This window comes from Haliotis rufescens, unplaced genomic scaffold (assembly GCF_023055435.1).
Source record: "Haliotis rufescens isolate VD_foot unplaced genomic scaffold, xgHalRufe1.0.p SCAF_2, whole genome shotgun sequence".
Lineage (NCBI taxonomy): Eukaryota > Metazoa > Mollusca > Gastropoda > Lepetellida > Haliotidae > Haliotis > Haliotis rufescens.
In genome coordinates this window covers 64,572,112-64,599,468 of record NW_025963890.1, presented here as the reverse complement: position 1 = coordinate 64,599,468, position 27,357 = coordinate 64,572,112, and the positions used below count along the sequence as shown (strand labels likewise).

Below are 27,357 nucleotides of genomic sequence, written 5' to 3'. Positions count from 1 at the left end.
GAAACACTTTCTGATTGTTTGTACAAAATAGTTACACTATAACTTGTCAAAAAAATAATGAAACAAGGATTTTATTTGATATTACCTCAACAAATTTAAAAGTACACATTATCCTTAAAACTATACTTATATGAAACACTGAATGTTTGTACAAAAGAGTTATAATAAAACAAGGATTTTACGATGAGGTCCCACATTACTAACCTTTTTCATCTGTGCTCCAACAACACTGATGAATCGGCACATTTGCACCACACCATTTGACAGGATCAGGATCTAATCTCATAGTTGTGGATTCATAAAACTCAGCACCAAATCCAGACAAATACCATGCACAACCAAAAACTATGAAATATAGTAGAGATCTTGAACTGTCGTCAAACTGGCAATGCCAATTTATTTACCACGTCTAGCAGCCCAAACCAAAACGAATACACCTCCTATAGTTCCTGAATAAAAGAATTCCCCGTCTGAAATATTTCCTATATGAAGGAAATCTTCACGTTCTTCGTCAACCCCTTCTGCTGTGCCATCAGAATGCCGACTAAGTACCTGACATTAAACTATCTGTGTGAAATATGTGCCAGTCATCCTGCAGCAATAACCGGCCAGGTTATCAATCAAACCAAACTGCCGAGTCATCCAGCCACAGCCGAGTGTTTACCTGATCACATTTTTTCACTTGACTGATCACGCATTTGTTATCAGACACTGTCGAATAGGCAGGTACCGTGCATGGAGCTAACAGGGATGTGTCTTCCTCAAGGTGGTTTTATCCCAGATCAAAAGTCGATAATTAATATTGTTCTTAATGACGTGCACAATCTGAACTGTCCTAGTACGAACAATGGATTATTGGTGCTTGTGTGGGTCTGGGTTATTAATAGCGATGCCACTGTATCTTTAATTATTCCAAATTGGATACAAATAATTGTATACTACTCCACTTTTTATAGAGATAGTCCAACGTCATGGTATTTACACATACACTTGCATATTATGAGTCAGTTTTCTGTATCACAGAAAGATTAAAAGTTCCCTATCAAAAGTGGAGTACTACAGTTCCATTTGAAATGAAATAACATTTTACTTACGGTTGTGAGATACAGGTTAACAGCTCAGAATTTAAATATTCAGTTATCCAAAATGGACCTGCTATTTCTTGGAGCTCAAAATGTGACAAAAATATAAAAATGACATTCACTGATAGACACTTCTCATTTATCTTGTTCATCGATTCTGATTTGACAATCTTATGCATGTAATAACACGGTCACAGGAACTTGCAGAATCGTAGTGATACTAAATAGAGAGAAGCATTCAAAAATATTTGCCCAAGAAACAAAATATTGCATCTTATTATATACCACACTGACAATGCACTATAAATACACGAGAAGAAACCTAGGCTACACCCGCAAGTTTGCTATCTGCAAGGATTGGTGTGACATTATTCTTTGGAGGAAAGCTACAATCACCCAAACACCTTGTTGATTTGTTCACACTGACAACAGCTCATGATGATTGTGCTAAAATGTAGGTATGAGGCTGACGACGAAACCCGGATTTGAGCGCACACCCACCCTGTCACCAGTTGACCCCCAGACAGCCTTGAAATACACAACTGTTAATACTACATCACGTCGCAGATTCAGCATGACTTGGTGAAAATAAACCTTATGTAGACCAAAGGTACAAATCGTATTAACTTTTCACCCATAAAAGTACAGAAAGGTAACCAAAGCACACCCTGATGCATTTGTATTTCACAGGGTATGCTGTACTGAAACAGGAAGCGTGTGTATGTAACAAATGAATAACCTGCAATGCAATAAGCACAAGAAAAAAACAAATATTTTTATTTTATATAGCCCCTACAGCCCAAACACTGAAAGACTGACAAACACAAAAATTATGTTGAAGTAATGTTGAAGGAAAATATTCAATGCAAAATGTGAATACACAAAAATGAAAAAAATATCAAATACATTTATTTTTCTAAAAAACATAGTTCCATTCATGACATCAAATAAAGGTTTAGAAAATATAGATCAACTGAACGCACATAAAAAGAATACAAATCCTGCACATTAAACTTGACACTTCCTATGAAAGTTACACTGGTGATGAACATGATAAAGCTAAATCCCAATCATTCTTCTTAATTTGACATGAGATTAGTGTACATGATGATGGAGCGCCACCTTTAGGCCATGACATCCACCTTGTCTGCATCAACACCTATCTGTGACAACTAGTGGCAAATCAGGATGACTCTGCTACAATACTGTCTCAGAATAGCATTTTCACTTGGGGCAAAGTAATTTACAAGCTGAATCGTGTTGAAAATATGTAATGCTTCTTACTCTTAGATCAAATGTCTTGTATGAATGGATATTTCTTCAGATAGAGATGTAATTCCTGTAGTGGTAGTGATGAAGCAAATTGAAAATATTTTTGAATACTAATATGCATAGTCTTGTTTGTGACCGTGAAGATCCGGGCTAGAATAGGTCTTCAGCAACCCATGCCTGCCGTCGTAAGAGGCGACTACTGGGATTGGGTGGTCAGGTTCGCTTGACTTGGTTGATGCATGTTATCGATCTCAATCACTGGATTATCTGGGCTGACTCGATTATTTACAGACCGCCATCATATAGCTGGAATATTTCTGAATGTGTCGTTAAACAACAAACAAACCAGTTTTGTTTGTTGTTTAATGTCGCAATCAGCAATATTCCAATAATATGATGGTGGTCTGTAAATAATCAAGTCTGGACCAGATAATCCAGTGATTGACATCTCGAGCATCGATCTACACAGATTGGATTCGATGACATGCATTTACCCTGTAACTGAGCCTCATCGCCTGATCCAGTGATGCCATTAGTCACCTCTTACAATAAGCATGGGTTGCTGAAGTCCAAATCAAACCCGGATCTTTACAAAACAAATACTATCTGAAGTAGTGAGTAAATGAATGTTGTTTACATAGTCGTTGGCAATATTCCAGTTATATGACATGGTCTGTAAATATTAGTCTGGACAAGGCAACCCAGTGATCTAGAAATTAGAACCTACTGACTTACTTGACCTTCGTATTTGGGATATGATGACATGCATTAACCACGTCAGCAAGTCAGACCACCTGATCCCATCTGTCACCCCATACGACAAGCATAGTCGCCTTTTACAGCAGGCATGGGTTGCTAAAGACCAATTCTTACCCATATCTTCATGGGGAATATGCACAGTCAATGACAAAGAATATAGTTCATTTGATTTCAAAGGTTGATCAGTCCTGTAAATGTTTCTTTAGCCTCAGTTAATAATAGCTGTTATATCCCAATAATTGGTTGCACAAGTGCATGTTTTATATAGCTAAATTTAGCCCTGTATATATTCCTATATATAAGGAAGTGACAAATCTATCAGAAACCTCAACCATTGATTTCTTTAGTGATATAACATCAACAAGCAACTATCAATGCTATTCATGCAATCTTTGTGGCCATGCAAGCCTACTTCCTGCAACCATAATAGCTCTAAAGTTGCTGCGTCACCCCAGCTAACTGCCTTGCCAAATCCCAGCAAAGCAGACACAAAGCTACCATTTACTTCTGTCTGTCTGACTGTTGAACTTTCCTGCAAGTCATGGAAGTACAGAGGCCATCCAGGAAGATATGCAACAACACAAATGGCTACCCCCCCACCCCACCCCAGGTGATTCTCTACTTTGTATTCATCATGCAAACAAACAGAACACGGGTGGTCAAAAGTTTGCAAGTCATCCTACCTGCTTTACTTGTTGCCATGGATCCTTAACGTCAACAATTGTAACGTTGGCTAAAAGAACAAAATTCATTTACTTTAGGATTTTTCTCAAAACCAAACTTTGTGCATGTTTCCCATCATACAGAACAAAATGGCTCCATACCCGGGGCATTAATTTCCACAGCAGTTTGGAAAATTGAGATAAGAAAGGTATTTATTATTTCATGTTGGAACGAAAATTCAGGACAGATGGAAGATGGAAAACAGGAAAAAATACATACAGCCTTATCAGAGTTACAATCATCTTAGCACTGAGATTGCTTTGTGAAATCAGGGCCCAGCTGAATAGACAGTGACTGATAATGTGATCATACAACTTGTTTGCCCCAAGTGCCTATTCCATATCCTCATCCCTGAGTGGTTTGCATGTGAATGAATTCATAATGTCTAATGCCACAGGTAGCAAAATAGATTATGACAGTTTGTTGTGTAAATAACTTGCTTCGGAACAGGGTCCAATTCCACAAAGTGATCTTTGCACTTTGACCTCATTCTTTAACATAGACTTATGACAGTCATGGGCGGATACAGAGAGAGAGAGAGGGGGTGGTGGGGGGGTGGGGGTGGGGGTGGGGGGGGGGGGGGGGGGGAGAGGGGGAAGAGAGGGTGCAAAAAGAATATATCTTTATTTCTGTATAAATTACCACCAAAGACAATAAATAGATCTTAATTGTGCACCCCCTCTTTTAAAAAAATCTGTATCCGCCCATGACAGTCATAGTGCTAAGATCGCTATGTGGACTGGGGTCCACACAGAGAGGCTGATGTGAGGGGTATGATGACACAGATGGCCAAGGTAAGCGCTAGGTAGGGTAGCCTAGTGGTTAAAGTGTTCACTCATTACACGGAAGGCCTGGGTTCAGTTCCCGACATGGGTACAATGTGTGAAGCCCAGGGCCCACTTGCACAAAGCAATCTTAGCGCTAAGATGATTGTAGCTCCCATACTTTAACATAGGTTTATGATAGTCTAAGCGTTAAGATCGCTTTGTGCAGGTGGGCCCTGGTCTGGTATCCATTGCTGTGATGTTGCTGGAATGTTGCAAACAGCAGTGTAAAACCCAACTCACAACTGCTGTAATCTCCTTGAGTGAGTGAGTGAGTGAGTGAGTGAGTGAGGTTTTACGCCACTTTTAGCAATATTCCAGCAATATCACGCCGGGCGACATCAGAAATGGGCTTCACACATTGTACCCATGTCGGGAATCGAACCCGGGTCTTCGGCGTGGCATGCGAATGCTTTAACAACTAGGCTACCCGACCGCCCTCCTTGATGTCCATTTATGACAATACAACAAAAATGAGGCACTTGGACTGATTCTGTTCTGGATTTACACAAAATGGAAAGTGGAGTCATAAATACCCAACAGCACAATGGACAAAAGAAATATGCCATTTTAACACATCAGATTGACACATAGGAGAAAAGACAATCAATAGAATCTAAATTACAACAATCTCTTGATCATATACCGACCAGTCAATATTAACACATAAACCACATAACCCACCAAGGACTGCGATCAACAATTTCTAATACTACATTCACATGATCTACCAAGCAGCACTGATATAACAAGGGCCAGATAATGACGTAGTCTCAATGGTTACTTAGTGGGTTTACATTTTGCAGCATATCTATAAAAAAAAAATGTTTGAAAAAGAATAAAATTGTCTTAATAATTATAGTTTTCAACTTTCATCAACTCATGGTGATATATTTGATATTGAAAGACATGCAGGTGAAATTCTATTTTTCATCCAAGATCATTCTTCCAACTTTTTAAGTTTGTAAACAGTAACAACCAGTGCCTTGATTGTAAAAACATTCAGTGGCAGACAGATAAATGATGTCATCTGATGACATCATGGTAACTGCAATGTGATTCAATCCATTGTAGCGATATGTCCTCCTCCTCGGTGATATCGCTTGATCTCACCCAAAAGACATCTCCTGTGGAATCCTGTTTTGCAAATATGCATAACTCGATTGATAGCATTTCAATATTGTTTTTCATATGCATATATCACTTTACAGATGTAACTATGAGAATATATTCAATGAATATTCAAGTGCTATTAGCTTATAGTTATTTCAACATCACAAGTTTCAAATATACAAAACATTTGCAATAAAAATTTATGATTCGAATAATATAAAATTTACACTAAAAAAAGGTATTACCAAGTCCCAGAGGTTCAGTGAACATGGTGAACTTACCTCACTATCTAATGAATGTTACATCTATGTGCCATGAATCAGCATTTGCGAATTAGTCAATGTGCATAAAGCTTCATCATTTCCTCCGAACACTTGAGAGTTCCGTCTGGATACAAACACTACTGCTACTTCCTGTCATGACTGTTATCGCAGCATGACCACCACACAATGCTTTAAGTGCATGATAGAATGGGTTCATTCTAAAATTATTCATTAATTCTGCTGGCCATCTGAAGTTTTCATTTCATATAAGTAAGGAAATGGTGGACAACTTGTAAGAAGTCATCCAACCAATCTACCTAAGACTTAAAGATAGTCATCAAGAGACACCAAAAGGCTGGAAGACTTAAAGTAACACATGTCAAATTGGAATTTCAGTTCACATGACCAAAATCGGAGAAAACAGTTAATCGAACCCACAATCATAGGTTTCTGGCATGCCCAAGGGACGAAACTCTGCACAGCGAATGGCGGTGCCCTAGACGACGCGGCTGTATGTAAGACATAATAATCATAATAATCATGGTCATCAGGTAACTGTCCCAATACGCTTCCACTGATCATTTTATTCACTGATATTACTGGTAACATCAAAATATAATGATGGAATTAAAAAAGTATGCTATGCTTGTCGTAAGAGGCGACAAACGGGATTTTGTGGTCTGGCCCGCTGACTTGATTGATGCATGTCATCGTATCATAATTGCGTAGATCGATGTTCATGATGTCAATCACTGGATTGTCTGGTCCAGATTTGATTATTTACAGACAGTTGTCATATAGCTGTGATTTTGCTGAGTGAGATCATTAAACAACAAACAAACAAAACAAAAAGTATATAATGAATAAAGTTATTGATGTAATAGGTACCAGCATCTGGTGAAGTCATAAACTGTTAAGTTTGAGTGAATGCTTGTAACTGTTAATGGTATGCATTGTTACAAGGATGAGACTAAAGCATATCAGCACTAGACTCACAGTCAATCGACTGACACTAGTGACAGTCTGATGTTATGGAAACATGTACAGCATTGAAGAGTTGGGTAAGTTTTCATATGATTTTCTTTCATATAAGGAAACCAAAATATTTAGTTTCATTCTTAAGCAATGCCATATTTCAATATTTCTTTTTTCTTAAATGTCAACTCTCTGAAGGCTATTATGGTGTGCGATCTGAGCCATGCAACCAGGAGTTCTTAATAATTCTCACTGCAATCAAGGGCAAATCCATTCTTCATTCACATTATTCTGTCCAACATCATGAACATAATTATTTCACCATTTGTCAGCTTAATGTGGGAGGAAAGCCCGAAGTGATGCAGGTCTCAGACGTTTACCACTTCGGTGAAACCCACGAGCACGGGTATGGTGCTGACAAACCTAGAAACATAATCGGGGCGAACTGGGATTCAAACCCACAATCATAGGTTTCTGGCATGCCCAAGGAATGCAACTCTGTGCAGCAAATCGCGGTGCCTTAGACGACTGGGCCACCTGTGCCCCCGATTAGCCATATAGTTATGATACGAAAAATGCTACGAACACCTTGTGGATTGGGCCCTGACTCGTCTGCCCCTGTGTCGTCATACACCATCACTACACACGAGCTGCTCACACATAATACAGCACATAAAGATGATGGTCCACAATATACAACTATTCACTCCGTAACTAATACAATTAACCAGCAGTTCAGAACAGTACACACTGACCTGACACTGCATCTTCCAGTGCAGGATTGATTTTTTTATTTGGTACATACAAACATCCCATTGCAAAACTATCATAACGTGACAATTCCAGACAGCACCCTTGTCTCCTACCGACTTCAAATGGCCAAATCATACACCAACAGTCGCCCCAATTTGCCCGAATTCTTACGCAGCAATGAAAGCATTTCCTCTATCAGCTAGAACTGAGTACCAGCTAGCTCATAAATTGAGCAGATAAATCTCCAGGGCTGGGCCAGCACATGAAAGCTCTGCAGACAAAGTGCTGAATCACCTGTGCTCCTGTCGTGAGTCAGCAAAATACACTGGCTTAGTTTCACATTTTCTGAAGCTACGCACTGGTGATTTCTTTGTACAAGTCTACTGTAAACCCAATTGCTATTATTTTGTTCGATAGTTTTGTTTGCAATTACGGCAGACTATATATGCACTGTCATTGCAGCTGCAATAACGTCTGTGGCACAGCTGCTGTATAAAGGCAGAAAATAGTTTTTATTACATTTGAAATATTTATGCTTTGTTTGTCAGTAAAATAAACAAAAAAATGATTATGCAAAAATAAAAGTCAGTTACTTTACTCAGTGTTAAAAATTTGGACTAGTCCTGTAGTCCTTGCCAAACTGCCCAATATTTAAGGTATCAAATTGTCACTGTATGCAAATAAAAGTCAGTTACTTATTCAGTGTTAAAAATTTGGACTAGTCCTGTAGTCCTTGCCAAACTGCCCAATATTTAAGGTATCAAATCGTCAGTTTATGCAAATAAAAGTCAGTTACTTTACTCAGTATTAAAAATTGGGACTAGTCCTGTAGTCCTTGCCAAACTGACTAATAAGGACTAGTAGAAATGTGCCATTTTTAAGGGTTTTGCTATTTATTATAATTATAAGGACTCGTGGACTACCGCTGCTTACTTAATGCTGTATCAACATGCTTGAACAATCAAGTGCTATCAAGTTCTACAAGAGTGATGGGGTAGCCCAGTGGTTAAAGCATTTCCTCATCACGCAAGGTTTGATTCCCAACAAGAGTACAATGTGTGAATCCCATTTCTGGCGTTCCCTGCCTTATTATTGCTGGAATATTGTGATAAGCGACATAAAACCATACTCACTCACTCAACTTTTATTCGGCTTATTCATCAAGTATCAAGTTTGTCTTATTTTTTTAAACCTAACACCAACAGATTCTTGAACCCTAAGACCCATGAAGATCCGGGGTAGAATAGGTCTTCAGCAACCCATGCTTGCGGAAAGAGACGACTATAATTGTCAGAAGAGGTGACTAACAGGATTGGATGATTAGGCTCGCAGACTTGGTTGATGCATGTCATCGCTTCCCAGTTGCATAGATCGATACTCATGATTTCAATCACTGGATTGTCTGGTGCAGACTCGATTATTTACAGACCGCCATCATACAACTGGAATATTGCTGAGTGTGGCATTAAACAACAAACAAAACTTGAACCCTAAGACAAGCAAAGTATGCAGATTTAGAAAAAAAGGAATTGATATTGCTTTCCTTAATGGCCTACATTATGTTCTGAAGGGATAAATGTAAATATAATTTCAACAGTTTTAGCAGGCTTTGTGGAAAGAGAGCAAGGGTGAATAAAAAAGTAGGACTATGATTTGAGTGCATGCATATCTCTGCTGATGACTCAATCAGCAATGGTGTCAATTCTGGTTATCACTACACTCAGGGAAACGTACCTGTTCATTTGATGAAACTAACCCAATGTCATATGTCAATACAGAGAGGGATAAGATTACACGTAGCCTTGTGTTGATAACATGGATGGACGACAACACAACTGCACGTATTTGTCCTACAATGACACTGCACAAACTGATATGAGTAAACATTGCCGGGAGTTAAGTGTTCTTAGCTCATATTAAATTCTGTCCAATTAAAAAAGATTGGGCTTACATTATGAAAGTGAAAAAAACAAATGAGAACGCCTTGCTGACACTGCTCATATGGCATCACTTTAGATCTGGGTTTTTTTAAAAAGAGAGAAAAGAAATAAGTCTTTGTATAATATGGCGGTCATTGAACAAGGTTTTCTGGAAATGTCATCTTCATTAAAACCATAAACAAGTAAAATTTATTTAGATCAAGCGGTAGTGAATAAGTGAAAACTAAAACTTTTCTATAAAAGTTACTAGGCAATTATACACCCCTTCTACACTTCTTCTTAACTAATTCTGTAATTTACTGAGTAAATATGGACTGTCATGTTTATTTCTAATTTTAATAGGGGGCACTTACAAAGATTACATCCAGATTGGTGCTTTACAAAATCTACAACATCCGGAAAAAAAAGAACATGTACTGCTTGTACCAGCTACCCTATAGTGTCACCACAGTAATCAATATTTCTACATTGGTTTGAACACCCTGCTGAGCCAATTATGTTCCATTAAAAAATTAAACCATTAACACAGTGACATCGCCTACGTCCCCTGAATCTGCTTCTGGGGAGACTGAAAGTGCTCACTTAATACATAAATATTACCGAATAACAAACGGACAACATTTTAAAAAAATTAATCTTTTAACCTTGGATTTACCTGGTTAAATTTAAAAAAAATTATTATTCAATTTGTATTTTATATTCCACTCACTCAACAGTTCATACTCTATACAAGAAAAAAGAACAAAATGTTCTTTTATCAACAAGGATGTCTGCTGGTTTGCGGTATAATGACATTTTCAGCCCTAAGTATCATACTGTTGTTTATGTGATAAAGATTGTGGGCAACTGATCATTCTAATGTGATGATTGAACCATCAACCATCAAGCTTACTGCACATTCTACAGTAGGGGATTGTAGGGAAGTTTCTCATATATAGTACTCAAAAGAAGTTAAATAACACCTGATTCTTTCCTATTACTACAGATTATGTACATGGTAGATTTATTTCACAGCACACCTAGATTCACTTTAAATAAGGCATAACAGCACTATAATAGATTCTTTGGGCTTATAATTCATTTCTGTTTCAAATGGCAACTGAGAAATAGTTACAATCAGAACTTGGCATTATTCATTTTAAAGAAAAGATTATAAATATGTGGTCTGGCTTCATAAGAAAAACATGAAAACATTTTGTTTCCTCAAGATTTCCACCGGATCATTTAGATACTTGCTTCATGTTTGTGTACGCTGCCAACAGCAAATGACAAACACCCTGCATCAATAATGTCGTTTCACACAGTTCCATGTTAGAGAGCATCATCAGTTTGGTCAACAGTGAACTGAGCAGGCCAAACATTTCTCATGATGACTTGTTAAAATATCATGTAGCCTGTATGTTCTAACATAGAAATGACACGATTATATTTAACAAAAAAAGTTAGACATCATGATTATTTAGAGATATTTTGTATTTGTAAGGACTGAGCAAAGAATTTCATAAAAAATATCCCCCAAAATATTCATGATGCCTACCTTTGTTTTGTTTTTGTATTTATCCATGGAAACATTAAATCTTGTTCACAATGAAGGCTGATATTAAAATTTCAACTCCCGCCAGTAGGCATGTCTTACTTAAAGTGCCATGGCAATGAATGAATTGTTATTTGCAAAGCCATGCTAACTCCAAACTCAGTACATCCAAATTGTATCACAAGGCCATGGACGCTTCACGGAGGAAATATTTCAGAATACATTTTTCAAATGTATTCGAAGGTTTCACATCAGTCATGTACACTTGAAGTCTTCCATCCAATGAGAACTCACGACATAGTCACATGATGACCATTCATTACAAGTCCATGAAGCAACTAGCTATAGATGTACTGTTGTCATCCAGATTACAGATTCATACAAATGTCCCTATATGCAGGGAGCTGACTTCGCTGGAGAACAGTATATAAGATCTTATTGTGATAATAATCTCTCCACTAGTGTGTTTCAAATTACATCTTACAATGTCTAAATATAAGAACTGGAATAGTAAAAACCATAAGTCTTATGCGTCAAACGCAACATGGATATGTCAAGCATGTAGTATCTGTTGCTGTTTATCGTTCACCATACCCATTTTAAAACCATTTCTTGAGTAGTTGAAATATAGAACGTCAACGCCAGAGAAAATCAGTCTTGATTATCCACAAAGATTCCATAAGGTGTAAAAGGGAAAAAAGCAGTAAAACTTGTATAAATGGATCCTTGAAGATCACCACACTGTTGTATTTGTCAACCAACATAATATGATACACCAGTTAGGTTTCAAACTATTACAATGAATGGATAGAAGTGAGAAATGGTCAACCAAAATCCCCCATGATAATATTCAAACTACCTTTGTCATGGTGGAATATATGCCTCTGATCATGCCAGCACACTGTGGCCTTTCATCATCAACCTTGTCCATGGCCATTATCTGAAGTGACTTAACTATTATCAAATTGGATCCCACCAAAATGTTTTCAAAATAGAAAACATATCATACGTTTATTTTTTAAAAATCACCACATGGACCTTTAACGTCACTATTTGTAAGACATCAGAAATCATTTTGAAAAAGCTGGACTTTTCATCAAGAGATAAAAATGTATCATAATGTCACGTTGTTCAGACATGTTAGCTGTCAACATAGGAAATATGTCATGTCTCAACACAAAATATACATATCAGAAAAACAACAAAACCATCTGAAAAGTTCCTACATGTGAAGAACTTTAACATAGGATTTTGAAAGCATTGGTGAACGAACCAGTAAATGTGCTCCAACAGCAGGTGACGTATGTTGGTGGAGCTCTGGTATCCTGGGAAGGGGAAGACGTTGCAGCGTTCATCAGGCATGGAGGCTGTGACAGCGACAACTACAACTCTCTTGTACATCAACGTCTCGAGTCCACACATCTACACTGCCGTGTATACCATTCAGACTTTACCTTCTACGTCAGTGAGAAGCTTTGGACGGAGGAGCTACGCCTCTCCAACAGAATAGCAGAACGCTTGGATGACTAGTCTTGCTCCATTGAGCTTCGAGTCGCAGGGCATAATAACATATAAATATAATGCACAGTCCTACCCGGATGAAGTTGATAGTGGCTCTTTAACGATGAGCAACATGGAGTATGACAAGAAGGAAGAAACTCCACGATATTTAGTAGCATTGAAATGGAGATGGGGGGTGGGGGGTGTGTGGGGGGCAGAGAGGATGGGACAGTCAACAACAGACGATATGAATTACGAAACATGTTGAAGCACCTTTTCAAAATTATGTCATTCAAAACGTACCCCCTCCATACTTGTTTGTTTATTTATGCATGTTGTGAATAAAAAGCTTGGCAAAAATCCTTGAAGATCTAATCATCTTCATGAATGAACACTACTCAATGAACTGGCATATAAATTATTTTCAAATGAATTATTCATTGCAAAAGGTGACGTGAAATGTTGCAACCAAGATTATTGCACTTACATAGCCGTGTGTGTGGGGGATGGGGTGGGGTGGGGGTGGGGGTGGGAGTGGGGGTGGGGCAGGGGGTGGGGTTCTGGTGGGGTGGGGTGGGAGTGAGTGAGTGAGTGAGTGAGTGAGTGAGTGGAGAGATCCCTGCAATTCTGGAAATTCATAATTACATGGGTAATGTTTATAAGATGGCCCTATTAGACCAGAAGAAGTTTTACTTGTCTCCAGCTTCAGGCAAGTTTGCAGGCTGTTATAGAGGATGCAAACTATTCTTGACAAATGAATTGTCCCCAAAAGTGATATCTAGTATCTTCACAAACTGATGTGACATGAGTGCACATCCCATCATATTTCAGTCATATCCTAATCCTTATTGAACACATATCAATAATTACTACAAATGCATTCCTCCTGTTTGGTTGCAATTTGCAGCCACTACTCAACTCATCTCGCATCAAAACATGAGGCTGTGTGTACACGGTACAGATGACCATGGAGTAAGCTAATCACTGTGTCGGATTAACAAGACTAATCACTGTGTCGGATTAACAAGACTAATCATGAGTGATGTCATGAATCTGTTGCAAATTAGGTGTGTCGAAGTCATAGTGCGAGACTGTCAGATAAACGAGTGTAAATAGCACTGATTTCATAAATTCCCATCATTAGTGCTGGATTAACGAGTGTCAAATTAACAGATCGTGACTGTATCTGGCTTTTAATAGTTAAACAAACAAGGTCAGAAGAATATTTAAATTGTTCACACGGCTGTTGGCCAGTGATTTATTTATTGTCCCTGCTAAGAAGTATGATAGGCATCTAGAAGTTACACTATGTGAATACATGACACTTTTATGGATCTCCACTTCTTTTATTCTTTGTCACAACATTTCAAAGCTACTTCTTGCCCCATCATCAGGTGAATACTAAGTAAGTGCAGAGAGTTGTTTACACAAGGTAGGATCAGGGATAATTCTAGGGTGGGGCCTTATGCTTTTAGCCCCTAAATTTGATTTTTTGGTTTTGTTTGTTGTTTAACGCCGCACTCAGCAATATTCCAGCTATATGACGGCGGTCTGTAAAATAATCAAGTCTGGACCAGACAATCCAGTAATTGACATCATGAGCATCGATCCACGCAATTGGGATCGATGACATGCATCAACCAAGTCAGCGAGCCTGACCACCCGTATTGGTTGCTGAAGTCCTATTCTACCCCGGAATCTTCACAGGTCGAAGGTGTAGTGATTGAGCCGGGTGTGATAACAAAGAGCCTCACTAACAATATGGCAATCAAGATGTCAAACTGTGGTTGATGATGTCCTTGCTTGTAAATATAATACCTTATTCATAATATTTTGAACAGTCAGTAGTTTGATTGGCGAACGGCCCCAATATATAATAACTGCAAATAACGATCCAAGAGATAAATAAACAACTGGCCAACTGTGACAAACAGGATAGAAAAGGTTGGTGAGTTCAGACATCAAACAACCAGTAAATCCGGACATAAACAGGATGACTTGCAACATTTTTCATTGCCAACCACAACTCTTATTCCTTTTCCATGCATGAAATCCATCCTTTATAGCTGTGATACAGGAAAATACACCGAAATAATGACCCAAGAGGTGAAAGTATGCATTTTTTCTTTGTAAGGGTGTGTAATATAACTGATATACCGGTATATGTCACAGCCATCAGCAATACATGTATCACAATACAACCCTTAAATATCAATATTTTCCAATATAGTCACAGAAGAATTAATATATAATTACATATCCTGGAAATACCAAACGGTTCATAAAATTGATTTGTTCAACATTGCCGCAGTCAGATTATATTCAGAGAGTCATCATTATTTAAATATGGTTAAATATTTTTAAAGCTTGTACATTATATTAACATTTTTATCTATGCTGTACATGCTGTACATGAGTTGTTTATCATACACTAAAATACTTCAAGGACAATAAACCACTCACGGCTGCGTCCCTCATGGTTTATTCTCCCTGCAGTTTTTTATTGTACGATAAACAACTCCCACTTGTCGTCTATTTCTTAAATATTATACGCCAACCCTAATTCGTGACATATGACTGACCATGCTGATATGGGATCCTATTTCAAACCTATGTGTACTTGACAGGAATAGCTAATATTAACATTTATTATCAGGATCTAGAGAGAGTTTGATGCAAAAAGTGGTCTTTACAAAAGGCTCTGTGGTTTTAAAACTGCTACAAGAAGAGTGTGGCAGCAAACTGGAGTCGCCAGTATGCTGCATCACTGTACCTGGGCCCTAGTCCACAAAGTCTTTGTTTGTTTGTTGTTTAAAGCAGCACTCAGCAATATTCCAGCTATATGACGGCAGTCTGTAAAATAATTGAGTCTGGACCAGACAATCCAGTGATTGACATCATGAGCATCGATCCACGCAATTAGGATCGATGACATGTATCAACCAAGTCAGCGAGCCTGACCACCCGATCCCGTTAGTCGCCTTTACGACAAGCATAGTCGCCTTTTACGGCAAGTATGGGCTGCTGAAGACCTATTCTACCCCGGAATCTTCACGGGTCATTTCCACAAAGTGATTCTAGGGCTAAGACGATAACTCCCCAACTTAACATAGACATACAACAGTTGTAGCAGTCAGATCGCTTTGTGGAACAGTACCCCGAGATATTCATTGAACAATGATTGAGTGAGGTCAGTGAGTTTTGTAAACCATGCCAGTATTGGCTCATCAATATCAAGGTCGTCCAACGAGGGCAGTAGCACCAACATTGATGTGCTGGTGCATCTGACACTAAAATACATGCTATGCTTATTTATGTATTAATTCATATCAATACTGTATCAGTTTGTATAAAGTGATATTTATGATGTTGAGCAGTAACCCTTAATGACAAGAACTGAAGCTAGCTGTTCCGTTAAGCCTACCCTTTTAAATAATGCTTAATGTTCATTGGATATTAAATGAGTCAACATGAGGTGAGGTGAGGTGAGGTGAGGTGAGGTGAGGTGAGGTGAGGTGAGGTGAGGTGAGGTGATTCTGAGACAGTAAATTCACTGCCACTCTGAATGTACACTTTTGCAAGTATTTTGTGCAACTATGGGTCTTTATGCAAAATATGAGAAATTATATATCAACCATAACATGGTTTATATCGGAGAAATCATGGAATCTGTTGATTCAGGAAATACAATCAACTCGTCCCTTTGGGGCTCGTTCCTTCTACTTCCAGAACCCACAGAATCGAGTGATTTTATCCATGACAATAATTAGGAGATAATGTGTTTTCAATGTAGAGCTAGGTTACCTGTAGATTTAAACGTGCTAAATTGAACTTGGAACCGAATGCACATCGTGTTTTCTGCACGAAATGTATTGCCACACATCCTTTGAATATTGTAGTAACCGCATCTATGCTTTTTGTAACCTGTAATTGTAGATATAATTATTTAAATATGGCTACCGACAATGACTGAAAAAAGTACTATTCTATGAATATTAGCCTCCGCGGTGATGTGGCCGTCAAACCAGCTGTTTCAATTATAGGGGGTTTATTGTGATTTAATAGCCTCTGATTGACCAATCAGAATCGAGTAAATTCCAAATTCATGGTAGAATGCAGGTTTAACTGGTTGATCACAATGCCTTCTGTAAGCCATGGAACATGAAGAACCAAGGCTAACCAAGTATTATATCATCAAGAGTATTGTGCCAAGCCTAGCTATTAGGGTACAGATACACACCAAACTTGCAAGAAACCATGGTGATGCAACTATTTTTTCTATTTTTGATCTTGGATCTGACATCCCTATTTTCTTCAAAATGTGAAAAAAATAATAATCAAAATTTACATTTTAAATAATTTTAAGGTTACAGTGTTAAAAAATTATCATCTATAAAACTTATGATCTGTTTGATTTACTTCTTATGCTCAGTCTGACATATTATACAAAAAAATGTCCTAACACAGGAAAAATATCCTTCCAACAGGCCTCTCCTTCAATTTGCATGTCAATTCAGCTATTGTTGGAATTTATTCCCATTTTAGTCTCAGCCATGACAAGCATGGGACCTCTGTATAACAATACACACACTATCCCAACCCCATGAACTATCCCACATGTAAGCAGTGTATACAACACGCATGTTTGACCAATCAGAGCAGGTAAGCATGCAACACAACACAAAGCCATGCATTATCAGCATGCAGTTATGGCGGTGTTCAACTGGGGGGATACAATCTGCAGTGGCAGGAGGAATGCGGAGGAATACCTGCACAATAGCAGCTACCCAACATGATATCCATCGGCAACGCACGGATGAACATCGCAGCAACAGGTTCATCCAGGAGCAGCACTGCCTAAGTTGTCAATGACCTAATGCACTTTAGTTTTGAATGCCGTCCTTGAAATGGGTCAGTAAAAAATCAGTGTCATCATCAAGGGGCTCAAAGAATGGAAAAGTTTCAAACGAGGTTGTGAAAGACTCAAGTACTTGAGAAGGAGTAATTGATAGTTTGTACAAGGTCAAGCAAGCGTTGGCAGTTGCATAAATGAGAGGCTTCAACACATGGCACATCTGCATGAGACTCATCACAGGGAATACTGGAGGTGGCTACAGAGAGATGAATAGTTACAAACACGACTCACAAAAAACGGTTTCCTGGTCATTTGTAAATAAAAATCGTAAGTGATTTCTTGGCATTTCATTGGCTAACCAAGCAATTTTTTTGGGATTGATGTGTTCATAATTCAAATATACATTAGGCTACTCCCACTAATGGACTACTGTTTCCTGATTGGCCAATAGTAGAGTGGGCAGGGTTTGTGTTGCATTTATTATGCTGATTAATGTCACTGATTTCATATTGTACCGTAGCAGATTTATGCAAAGTGTGCATACTGAATTTTCTGTTTCCCTAAATGCAAACAAATCAATTCTTATTTAAATACATCATATTAAGCGATTCTATGGCATTTGATAGTCCAACTAAGTAATATTTTTATGTGAGTTTATGTTAGGCGGAGACCATTAACAGGCTAATGGTTTCATGATTAGCTGATAAATGAATGGGCGGGTCTTGTGTTGCATTTCTTCACTGAACGATGTGCCTGAGTTTGTATTGTTGTGCAATGTTAATGATTGTTTTTTTGAGTGCTGATGATTAAGTAAGCAGTCTGTGAAGTTATTATTGTCGACATATTTATATATAAGAATTAACTTCAATACGTTTTTGCATTCAGGGTTCAAAGGCTCATTTGGCTTTCTAAGTTACTTGGTTAAGTGGAGAATCTCTGTATCAGGCCATTATGTTATGTGTGTTTGCAAATCTGAGCTAAACGAAGTTCTTCTGAAAAGCAAGATGGCCATCCATTCCAAATACCTTGATAACCAGAACACATGACATGCTGCATTGCATCTCACCTGCACACACATGACATGCTGCATTGCATCTCACCTGCACACTCCCAGCCTTTAATGCTTTGGGGGGTTGAAAAAAATTAATTCAAAAGATAATCCAAGATGGCTGTGTGGCATCCATGTTGAGTTTTCATATTTGATCCTTTGACACACTTGAACTTCCTACATGACAGTGTGATTCCCATGGCACAAATTCACATGGCTGTTTAAGCCAGGTGTACTAATAATTTCATCATTTTTATATACAGATATAGACAATAGCTCCTCTATCCTAGTGTCTGATAACATATATATTTGCTATAAGTTTACGTATGGTTGCCTTGCATTAATCCAGAAGTAAATATAAGTTTGATATGGACTCCATAACCTGGCATCAGTTTCCATAATTCATAACACCATGTTTCACATGTGCTAAGCATTAATTATGAAGCAGTCAAGCATACAGTAGACACTGATAGATACTGGAAGTGTTTCAAAGGACAAGCTGTGATGGCCAGAGAAAACTGCATTCCTTTGCTTTTATATGTCCCATGTAAATTCAACTATAGACGAGGTATTAGAAATGCTTGACTGGCTTTCACATAACAACAATGGTTCACCTTTCAAGTGATCCAGTTATTTGACAGACAATCCACACACTGCGAAGAACAACTTGTGTATTAAAGTTCTTGAGTGATCTTGGTATTGTTCACATTACTTATCGAGAACACTTTTTTTACTACTTTTATAGCTAGGCATTCCACAGATGTTGGCTGTATTAAGAAATGGGATTGGCTGGAATGTGACTGAACTATTTGAATTCAATGATTGTGAATCAAATTCTCATGGTCTATTTGTGGGTCAACTAGTAGGTCCACGTGGAGGCCTTAATTGTGTCTCTAACGCAGAGAACAGAGCTAGTTAGTCTGAAGTTAACAGAGTCCTGAGGGCTAGTAGAAATGCCACATGTTAAAGATTTTATGTGAAACTGTAAACGTACTTCACAATTGCTTTGAATAATAATAATTTGTAACTGTTTAATTTCATACTGATTTCACTGTTAGAAAAGTAAATGGACCTAACCAAAATAACAAAACTATTTCAAAAGAAAAGAAAGCACACTTTCATCCTGATGTCTTTTTTAAAATTGGCAAATTGCCATTGTCCCAGTTATGTGACAGGGGTCATGTCAAATTATGCCATAACATTCATTAGAGTTGGCAGTATGACTTAACATATCAACAACACAATGGTGATAAATTAGCTAAAGTTAACTACTTTTATGCTTCTAAACCAAATAATATGTCACATTTGTAAAGTTATATATCAGCAGCAATAGACAAACAACATGCATTGAGACAATTCAGTTCATAACCGACTTTGAGAGAAGGCCTCCTTGAGCATGTTGAGGTCAATAGTAAAAACAACTGATATACATTTTTCACAATTATATTGGAGGGTGTCCTTGACAAAGTCAAAACAAGTTGTTGTGTGTGTTGGTATGGCAGACAGAGTGTCTGTCACCGGATCTGCATGATGGACATGAGTGGGTTTGAACCTTCCTCTCCTCATTGTAATACTCTTTGTTAATGTATTTACCCCATTTGTTTTGCAAACCTGAGACAATGAACCTTAATCATAATAACAAGGCAAAAAGTGGGCAGGGCTTACTAATACCCCCGACCTTGACTCCAACATATTTCTAAGTTCAAAACATTATAAAAGCAACATTTTCTCAGAAAATCCACTTATTGAAATCAAACATTGCACTGCACCTCTTCGACTAGTATGGAAACTGTTCCCTAAATTTGAAAAGAATCCATGCAGAAGTTTTCAAGGAATAGGTCGCACAAATGTTTAAGAAATGAAATTCTAAGTAAAAAAATGAAACATAGCTGGGTTTTTTTTCAGAAATCCCAAACATAAAAATCAAACTTAGCACCTCCACATCAATTATTGGTATAGAAAGTGTTCACCAAGTTTGAAAAGAATCTATGTAGAAGTTTTCAAGTTAACCCACACAGTGATGATTCAAACATGTGAATATGAATGAAAATGCTCAGCTATTTTTCAGACATAAAACCCCTAAAAAGATGTCATTAATTGTTCTACTTTTAAAAGAAAGACTTACGCTGAAAAGAAAGACTGAACCAAACTAAGTCTACAATATCCTTTATTTAGTGATCATATGCACAGGATTGGACTCTCATTTCTTGAACAGTGTTGAAACATGTGTTCTCACTGCCATATATCTGACTTTACTGCCAAGTTGGTGTATGATGAAGTCATATCCTGTCTAAGGTATGGAACATTACTGTTGTTATTCACAGCTCACTAGTCACTAAGGTTGTTACAATTCACTCACATATTCGGTGAATCAAACCGTATCCATTCATGAATTGAATTCGTTATTCGTGGTCACTAGAATCGAATACATGTGTATTTACGAATATGCAGTCAAGTTCATTTACATACCCTGTACCGGGGGGGGTACCTAAAAATATCCATAAGAACTTATTACATGCATAGACAACACTCATATATTTAATTTGACAGTATTGTGGTCACTGGTCATTGTCATATTTGAGCAGATACTAGTACCTAGATAAGTGTAGTATGTGAATGTAAAATATATCAATAATTAACCAACCATGTCAAATAACTGTGTTACTGTTTTTCACTGAATATAAAAAGTAATACAACAACTGCTGACTTGTTATTGTAATAGTAAATAAATAGTCGTATTCGTTACCCTATATTCATGATATTCGTGATACGAATCGTATTCCCCTCATAGTGTATTCGTTGCAGCCCTACTTGTCACAACTGGTTACTTTAATGATTTATAAAGAGAAAGAAATCTTTGAACTGCAGGGCTTGATGGAACTTGATTTAACCAGGTGCATGTTAACATGAAAAGCTAGTTGCATCAGACAAAATCAGGTTGCACCCTTGCAGACTGTGTCATGTGTCAATAATGACACATTGCAAAGGGATCAGTGATGTAGTATGGTACATAAAGCTTAGAGGTACTGAGTATGTTCAAAGATTATAGTTGTGTGGATAAGTATGAGTAAGTCCGACCAAAATAAAAATAAACATTACATGCACCAATTGCGTGTAGACATAAATAGTTTTTATGTGTTTGTGAGTTATGGCTTGGAAACGAAACCTAGAGTTGGTTGAGGTAAATTCCACATTGTTACCATGGAAACATAACAAAATAAAATCTAGAAAAGTTTCAAACGAGCAAAAGGCACCAGTTAGGCTCATGAGTAATGTATAGCCCAAGTTTAGCTGAAATATGCTGAAAGGTTTTTAAGTTATGCCCTGGAAACGAACCCTACCACTTGAGCTAATGAGCAATGCATATGCCAAGCTACGTTACAAAAATGGCTTGGAATAGGATGGGAATGCTGATGTGGGTGTCAGGAGACATAATTTGTTGCTAATTTGGACTGTGTTCCTTTCAAGCTCTTTTGGACCATAGTTCAATCTTACTCTGATTGTCTTTTCATTTTTTATTCATGTTGAACTGACGTCACTGAAATCCTCTGGCTGTTTGCGGACACACTTGATTAATCAAGGCAAGCTGATCATTATCAAGTCTCTTAACAGCCCTTCCAGAACAACATAAGCCTTAATCACAGCTTGGTGCCAATAGATCCGACTGGCTGTGTAATTGAAGTTGGCTAAACTCATATTTTGTTTGTTTCTTGTTTAACGCCTCACTCAGAAATATTCCAGCTATATGACAGCAGTCAGTAAATAATCAAGTCTGGACCAGACAATCCAGTGATTGACATCATGAGCATCAATCTACAGATATGGAATACACTGACATGCATCAACCAAATCAGCATGCCTGACCCCCCGATCCCATTATTTGCCTCTTACAACAAACATAGTCACTTCTAACGGCAGGCTCAGCCAGGCTGAGTATATTAAGTTGGTTAGATTCATATTACTTATATAAGACTCAAATAGCTGGTGATGTTAAGTGATGACAAATGGAATTCACTAATGATTACAATATTGATCATGAACTAGTTTAGATAATAAACTGAAGTAAAACATGGCCAAATCTAATCTCATCAATGGGTTCAAGGCCAGTTGCCATTGAAATATTTAGTGAGTGAGTGAGTGAGTGAGTGAGTTTGGTTTTACGCCGCTTTTAGCAATATTCCAGCAATATCACGGCGGGGGACACCAGAAATGGGCTTCACACATTGTACCCATGTCGGGAATCGAACCGGGGTCTTTGGCGTGACGAGCGAACGCTTTAACCACCAGGCTACCCGACCGCCCCTTGAAATATTTAGGACTTATTTAGCACATGAGATATGAACACTGAAATGAAGTGATCAGTGCTTATAACTTATAACATACAAAATAGTTTGTCAGAATATCATGTCGCCAAATGTGATGTTGAAATTGACCACAGACATGGCATGGTGCTGATCAACATACATGATCGGGCACATCTGGAATCAAATCCACAAAACGAGGGTCCTGTCAACTGATACATCTTAGCAGTGAGCAGCATTGCCTTTATTGAGATAGCCAGTCCAATTTGGGAACTTTTAATGGCACTTGCTGCAGACCTTGTAGATGAATATCAGCCCCAAAGCAGGTCTTGCTAAATCCTTGAGGTGGTATTGTGGGAATGAGTTACACTGCTGTACCCTGCAGCAAGCGATATCATGGTTATACCATAGCAGTAATTATGTCAAGTAGTGGTGGGACGATACACTGATGCATCACGATATTTTAATTCCCGATACAAGTATCGATCTTAGTCGCACACTAAGTACAAAATATTGATTCATACCTTAAATGTTTACTTTAATAGCTGTTACACCAAACACTAATTAGTTGTGAAAAAGTAAATATAATAATATAATATAATATAAATAATTCATCCGTTGCATCATACTTGACACTGCCAGCTGTAAATCGTCAGTGTGCCAGGTATTTGACTATTCTGTCTATGAAAAGGATGGCTTACACACCACCTATAAGAGCACTTACAAGTATCGTGATACGTATTGGATCGTGAACAAGGTATCGGATCGCACAGTTGGTGTATCGTCCCAGCCCTACTGTCAGGACAAACTAGTGGTCGAGGACATGAGCAACAAGCCATGCTGTTTAAGGATGAAAACACACACACTCACACTCAATAACCGCTGGCTGTAGTAAACACTGTGGCAGGGTATTTCCAGAGGGGCAACAGTACAGAGGTAACATTAAACACGGTAAACTATCTACATCATCCTTTTACGTTATTCTAGGGTAGCAAAATAAAAACCACTGTCTGATGTTATCAGTGAACGTGATATGCCAAGGTGAGCACACCATGCATCCATGTGTGTTCCCAGCTCTGGCGACATGCTGCATGAACACAGACAGGTGACACTCACAAAGGGAACTGCTTCATCATACGGCCATTGTTGATGTACTGCTAGTGCAAAGAGGGGAGAGAAGAGCAGGTATTGGTTTCATAAAGTGAGTAAAATTAGATAAACTGATTTGATAAATGTAGTTTTGTGATTAAATACCAAAACAAAGTGAGTTTGAGAAATGGAAGGACAGACGGGTGGGTGGATGGCGGGAGATACAAATCACAGACTGTCGCGAGAAAATACTTCTCTTCTAATTCCTAAAGCACCTCCATACTAAAGTGACTGTTACCTTTTTTGGGTGAAAGTCACACAAGTATGACACATGGATATGTATATCTGTAAATATGTAAACTTGATACGAATGAGCCTACCAGTAATAAATAACACTATTGATCTATGTCTACTGAACAAGATCAAAGCAACATAATGTTCATTCCTGACATGTCTCTCACTCCCACATTGAACTTTACACTCCTATTGAGTTACATTGGTGAATCATACATAACACAGCTGGCTAAAGTAACCATCTACTTGGTCACAAACTCCAAGTTTATAAACATTAATAAGAGCACACCGAAGATATTCAATGTAAGATTTATTTAGCCACAAAAAATAATATTGAGAACAAGTTGTTTCCAAACATTGCCATTGCATTAAGTGACCTTTAATATTTGCTACGTAACATGACACTCATGTCTGTTCAAATATGTAAATCCTCTCAAGCAAACAGTTGAATAAAAAAAAATGTGAAACAAAACACACACTCATATTTAGTGTCTTATCAATATTATCCATATTATGAAATATTGTCAAAATTATCTTATCTTCAACAAACTCTTTGAGATTAGTAATCTCCTTACCATGATAAAAGATATATGTGAATAAGGAAGGACTATTTAAAGCAATGAATAAAGTATCAGTTTCTTATACACCTGCCTTGTACTTTAGTCTATCATAATAACCACTTTGCACTGCGTATCCTAGATCCGTCATAGACAAAGCCTGTACTGACAAATACAAATAATGGCGAGAAACTGCCGAGTCATAATGACACCACGGCCTTAACAAGTAAATGTTTCAAAAGCTTAACCAGGCTGAGCTTACCAGGGGGATCTAGGTTCTAACAAAGACAGGTATAGATCTATATACGTCAATAGTTGTAAGAAAGGCACCATGTCAATATGACATCACATTTAGCCCTGGTTGAAATAAGAAACATATATATACACACAATTCAGAAGTCATTGTCCAAGATTCATGATATGCCTTTTGTGCAAGTAATGACGATGGCAGTGTAACATTAGAAAAACACACACAAAACTGTTGATATGTTCAAGACCTTGTGTTCGACAAACAAGACAGCGTGGGAGATAAACTGACATCCAATTTAGCTCAGTTGAGCATGATATATATCGATCATTGTTGACAATGAACATCCAACATGCATATTAAATGTTTCTGCTAGCATCAACATATAGCAACCACAACACACATCATATTGTTCAACATGGTTGATTTTCATGACGAATAACGTCATCAGAACTAAATTAACAGCACATCAAGTAAACTGGCTGAACTTACTAAAAAGAGCTTGTTACATGTCAACAGTTTTATTCATAGAAATAATCCTGGGTAATTATTTCATTTATTTTACAAAGGGAAATATCTTCTATTCATATTAAGGGAGCTGCCGCATAATCTGTTGCCATAGCAACCATGACATCTGATTGTTCTATTTATTATTTACTACATATCACGGTTATTTGAAAGTTGGTGAAAAGGTGGGAAGTGATTTTTTTTAACAACATGTGGCTATTTGTTTTGCAAGAATGGAAAAGTATGACCTACCTATTATTTTCAATATGAAATAATTGAGTGGTCGTTAACTTTTGGGAGTAGTATAATTTGTGGTTCATAATTCATATAATTTTCAAAACATAATTTCGAACAAATAATAAAATAAATTACACAAGATATAAGTACAAATACTAGTCAAGACAGATCCAAATATCAAACAAAAAGCTGTCGGGAATTTGTCAGTCAATTTATGCATAGTCTATGGTTAGAAAAGCGTCATCTACTCCTAAAAATATGCATAACATCCCCTTAGACATAACAGATGACATCAATCATATTTCACATAAAAGTACACCCCTTACATGGCTGTAACCTTCAAATTGGGAATCAAGCAGATAATAACAAATTCAGCTGAATCAGCCTGAGAACAGCAATTTTTTAAACAAACAACCCATTGAGCTGAATGGAAATAAAAACACCCAAAATCTGCCAGATCATGGTCCAAGAAAGGAATCACTGATGCGTGAAAGACTGAAAGTGTACCGAGGATAACAATCTTCTACCTGTAACATGCTCTCTCATTGTTGTGGAGGTCTCACACACTGAAGGAGTCCTTCTTCTCTTTGACACTGAAAACCCTGTGTTCTCATCCCCACCATCGGTTCCCCCATTTGTGTTCATGTTATCCCATAAGTCATGGCCACTGTGACGGACAGTCCGGGCAGAGAGACGTCCTAACACCTGGCAAGCTGCTAAGAGTAGTGACTCGGCACTTTTCACAATCAGCTGTGGTGACGACATGTAGTGTACGTGATTGGATTTTGACACTGGATCAAGTGATTTACAATGTACATAACCTGAATCCTTATCTACAGCACATTATGCACTTCCTTATCTCCATTTTCAGATTATGTAACCGTGTTTTTGTTTCTCACCAACGTAATGCTTTTTGTTCTGCAGTATTCCTGCTATACATGTATCACAAGAGTCTGACACTAATAGATTCTTGACTGGGCAGCATGGACAAACAAGCGACTGAGATCAGTCTGTGCCAAAACCTTTTGAGACTACTACTTGTACTACATGTAGTTCGAACACATCTCACAGCATCATTTTCAGTGGAAATTAGTGTCATCATATGGATTATTATAAGTGTGGGACATTAACCACAACCGAAGCCTGAATCTAGTAAAATTTGGTTTGGTCTAGTAAGCTCAGCTTATAATAGTCCATTAATACCAGTGATGATAAGAGCCATGTACAGGCTAGTGAGTGAGTAAGTGAGTCAGGTTTAACGCCGCTTTCAAAAGTATTCCAGTTATATCACGGCATGTCAGCTTATTGTGGGAAGAAAGCCCAAAGTGATGCAGGTCTCACTCAGGCGTTTACTACTTTGGTGAAACCCACGAGCACGGGTAAGGTGCTGACAAACCTAGAAACATAATCGGGGAGAACCGGGATCCAAACCCATTATCATAGTTTTGGGGCGTGCCAAAGCGACGCAATTCTGCACAGCGAAT

At 37.9% G+C, this 27,357-nt stretch overlaps 1 protein-coding gene across 8 annotated transcripts in view; it reads right to left on the bottom strand.

Moving 5' to 3' along the window:
* LOC124116720 (kelch-like ECH-associated protein 1) overlaps positions 1-27,357 on the bottom strand; it is a 63,851-nt gene that overhangs the window by 15,760 nt on the left and 20,734 nt on the right. For 2 of the 8 annotated variants that reach the window (XM_046478165.2, XM_046478167.2), the window contains exon 3: positions 3,797-3,846. The exons of 1 other annotated variant lie outside the window; for it this stretch is intronic. In XM_046478165.2, the coding sequence (XP_046334121.1) occupies positions 3,797-3,815 (19 nt within the window). In that variant the 5' untranslated portion in view covers positions 3,816-3,846. Of the gene's footprint in view, positions 1-204; positions 540-3,796; positions 3,847-12,511; positions 12,779-26,400; positions 26,654-27,357 lie in introns of those variants that run through there. 5 more of the 8 variants (XM_046478168.2, XM_046478166.2, XM_046478162.2 and 2 more) reach the window with 5 other exon arrangements.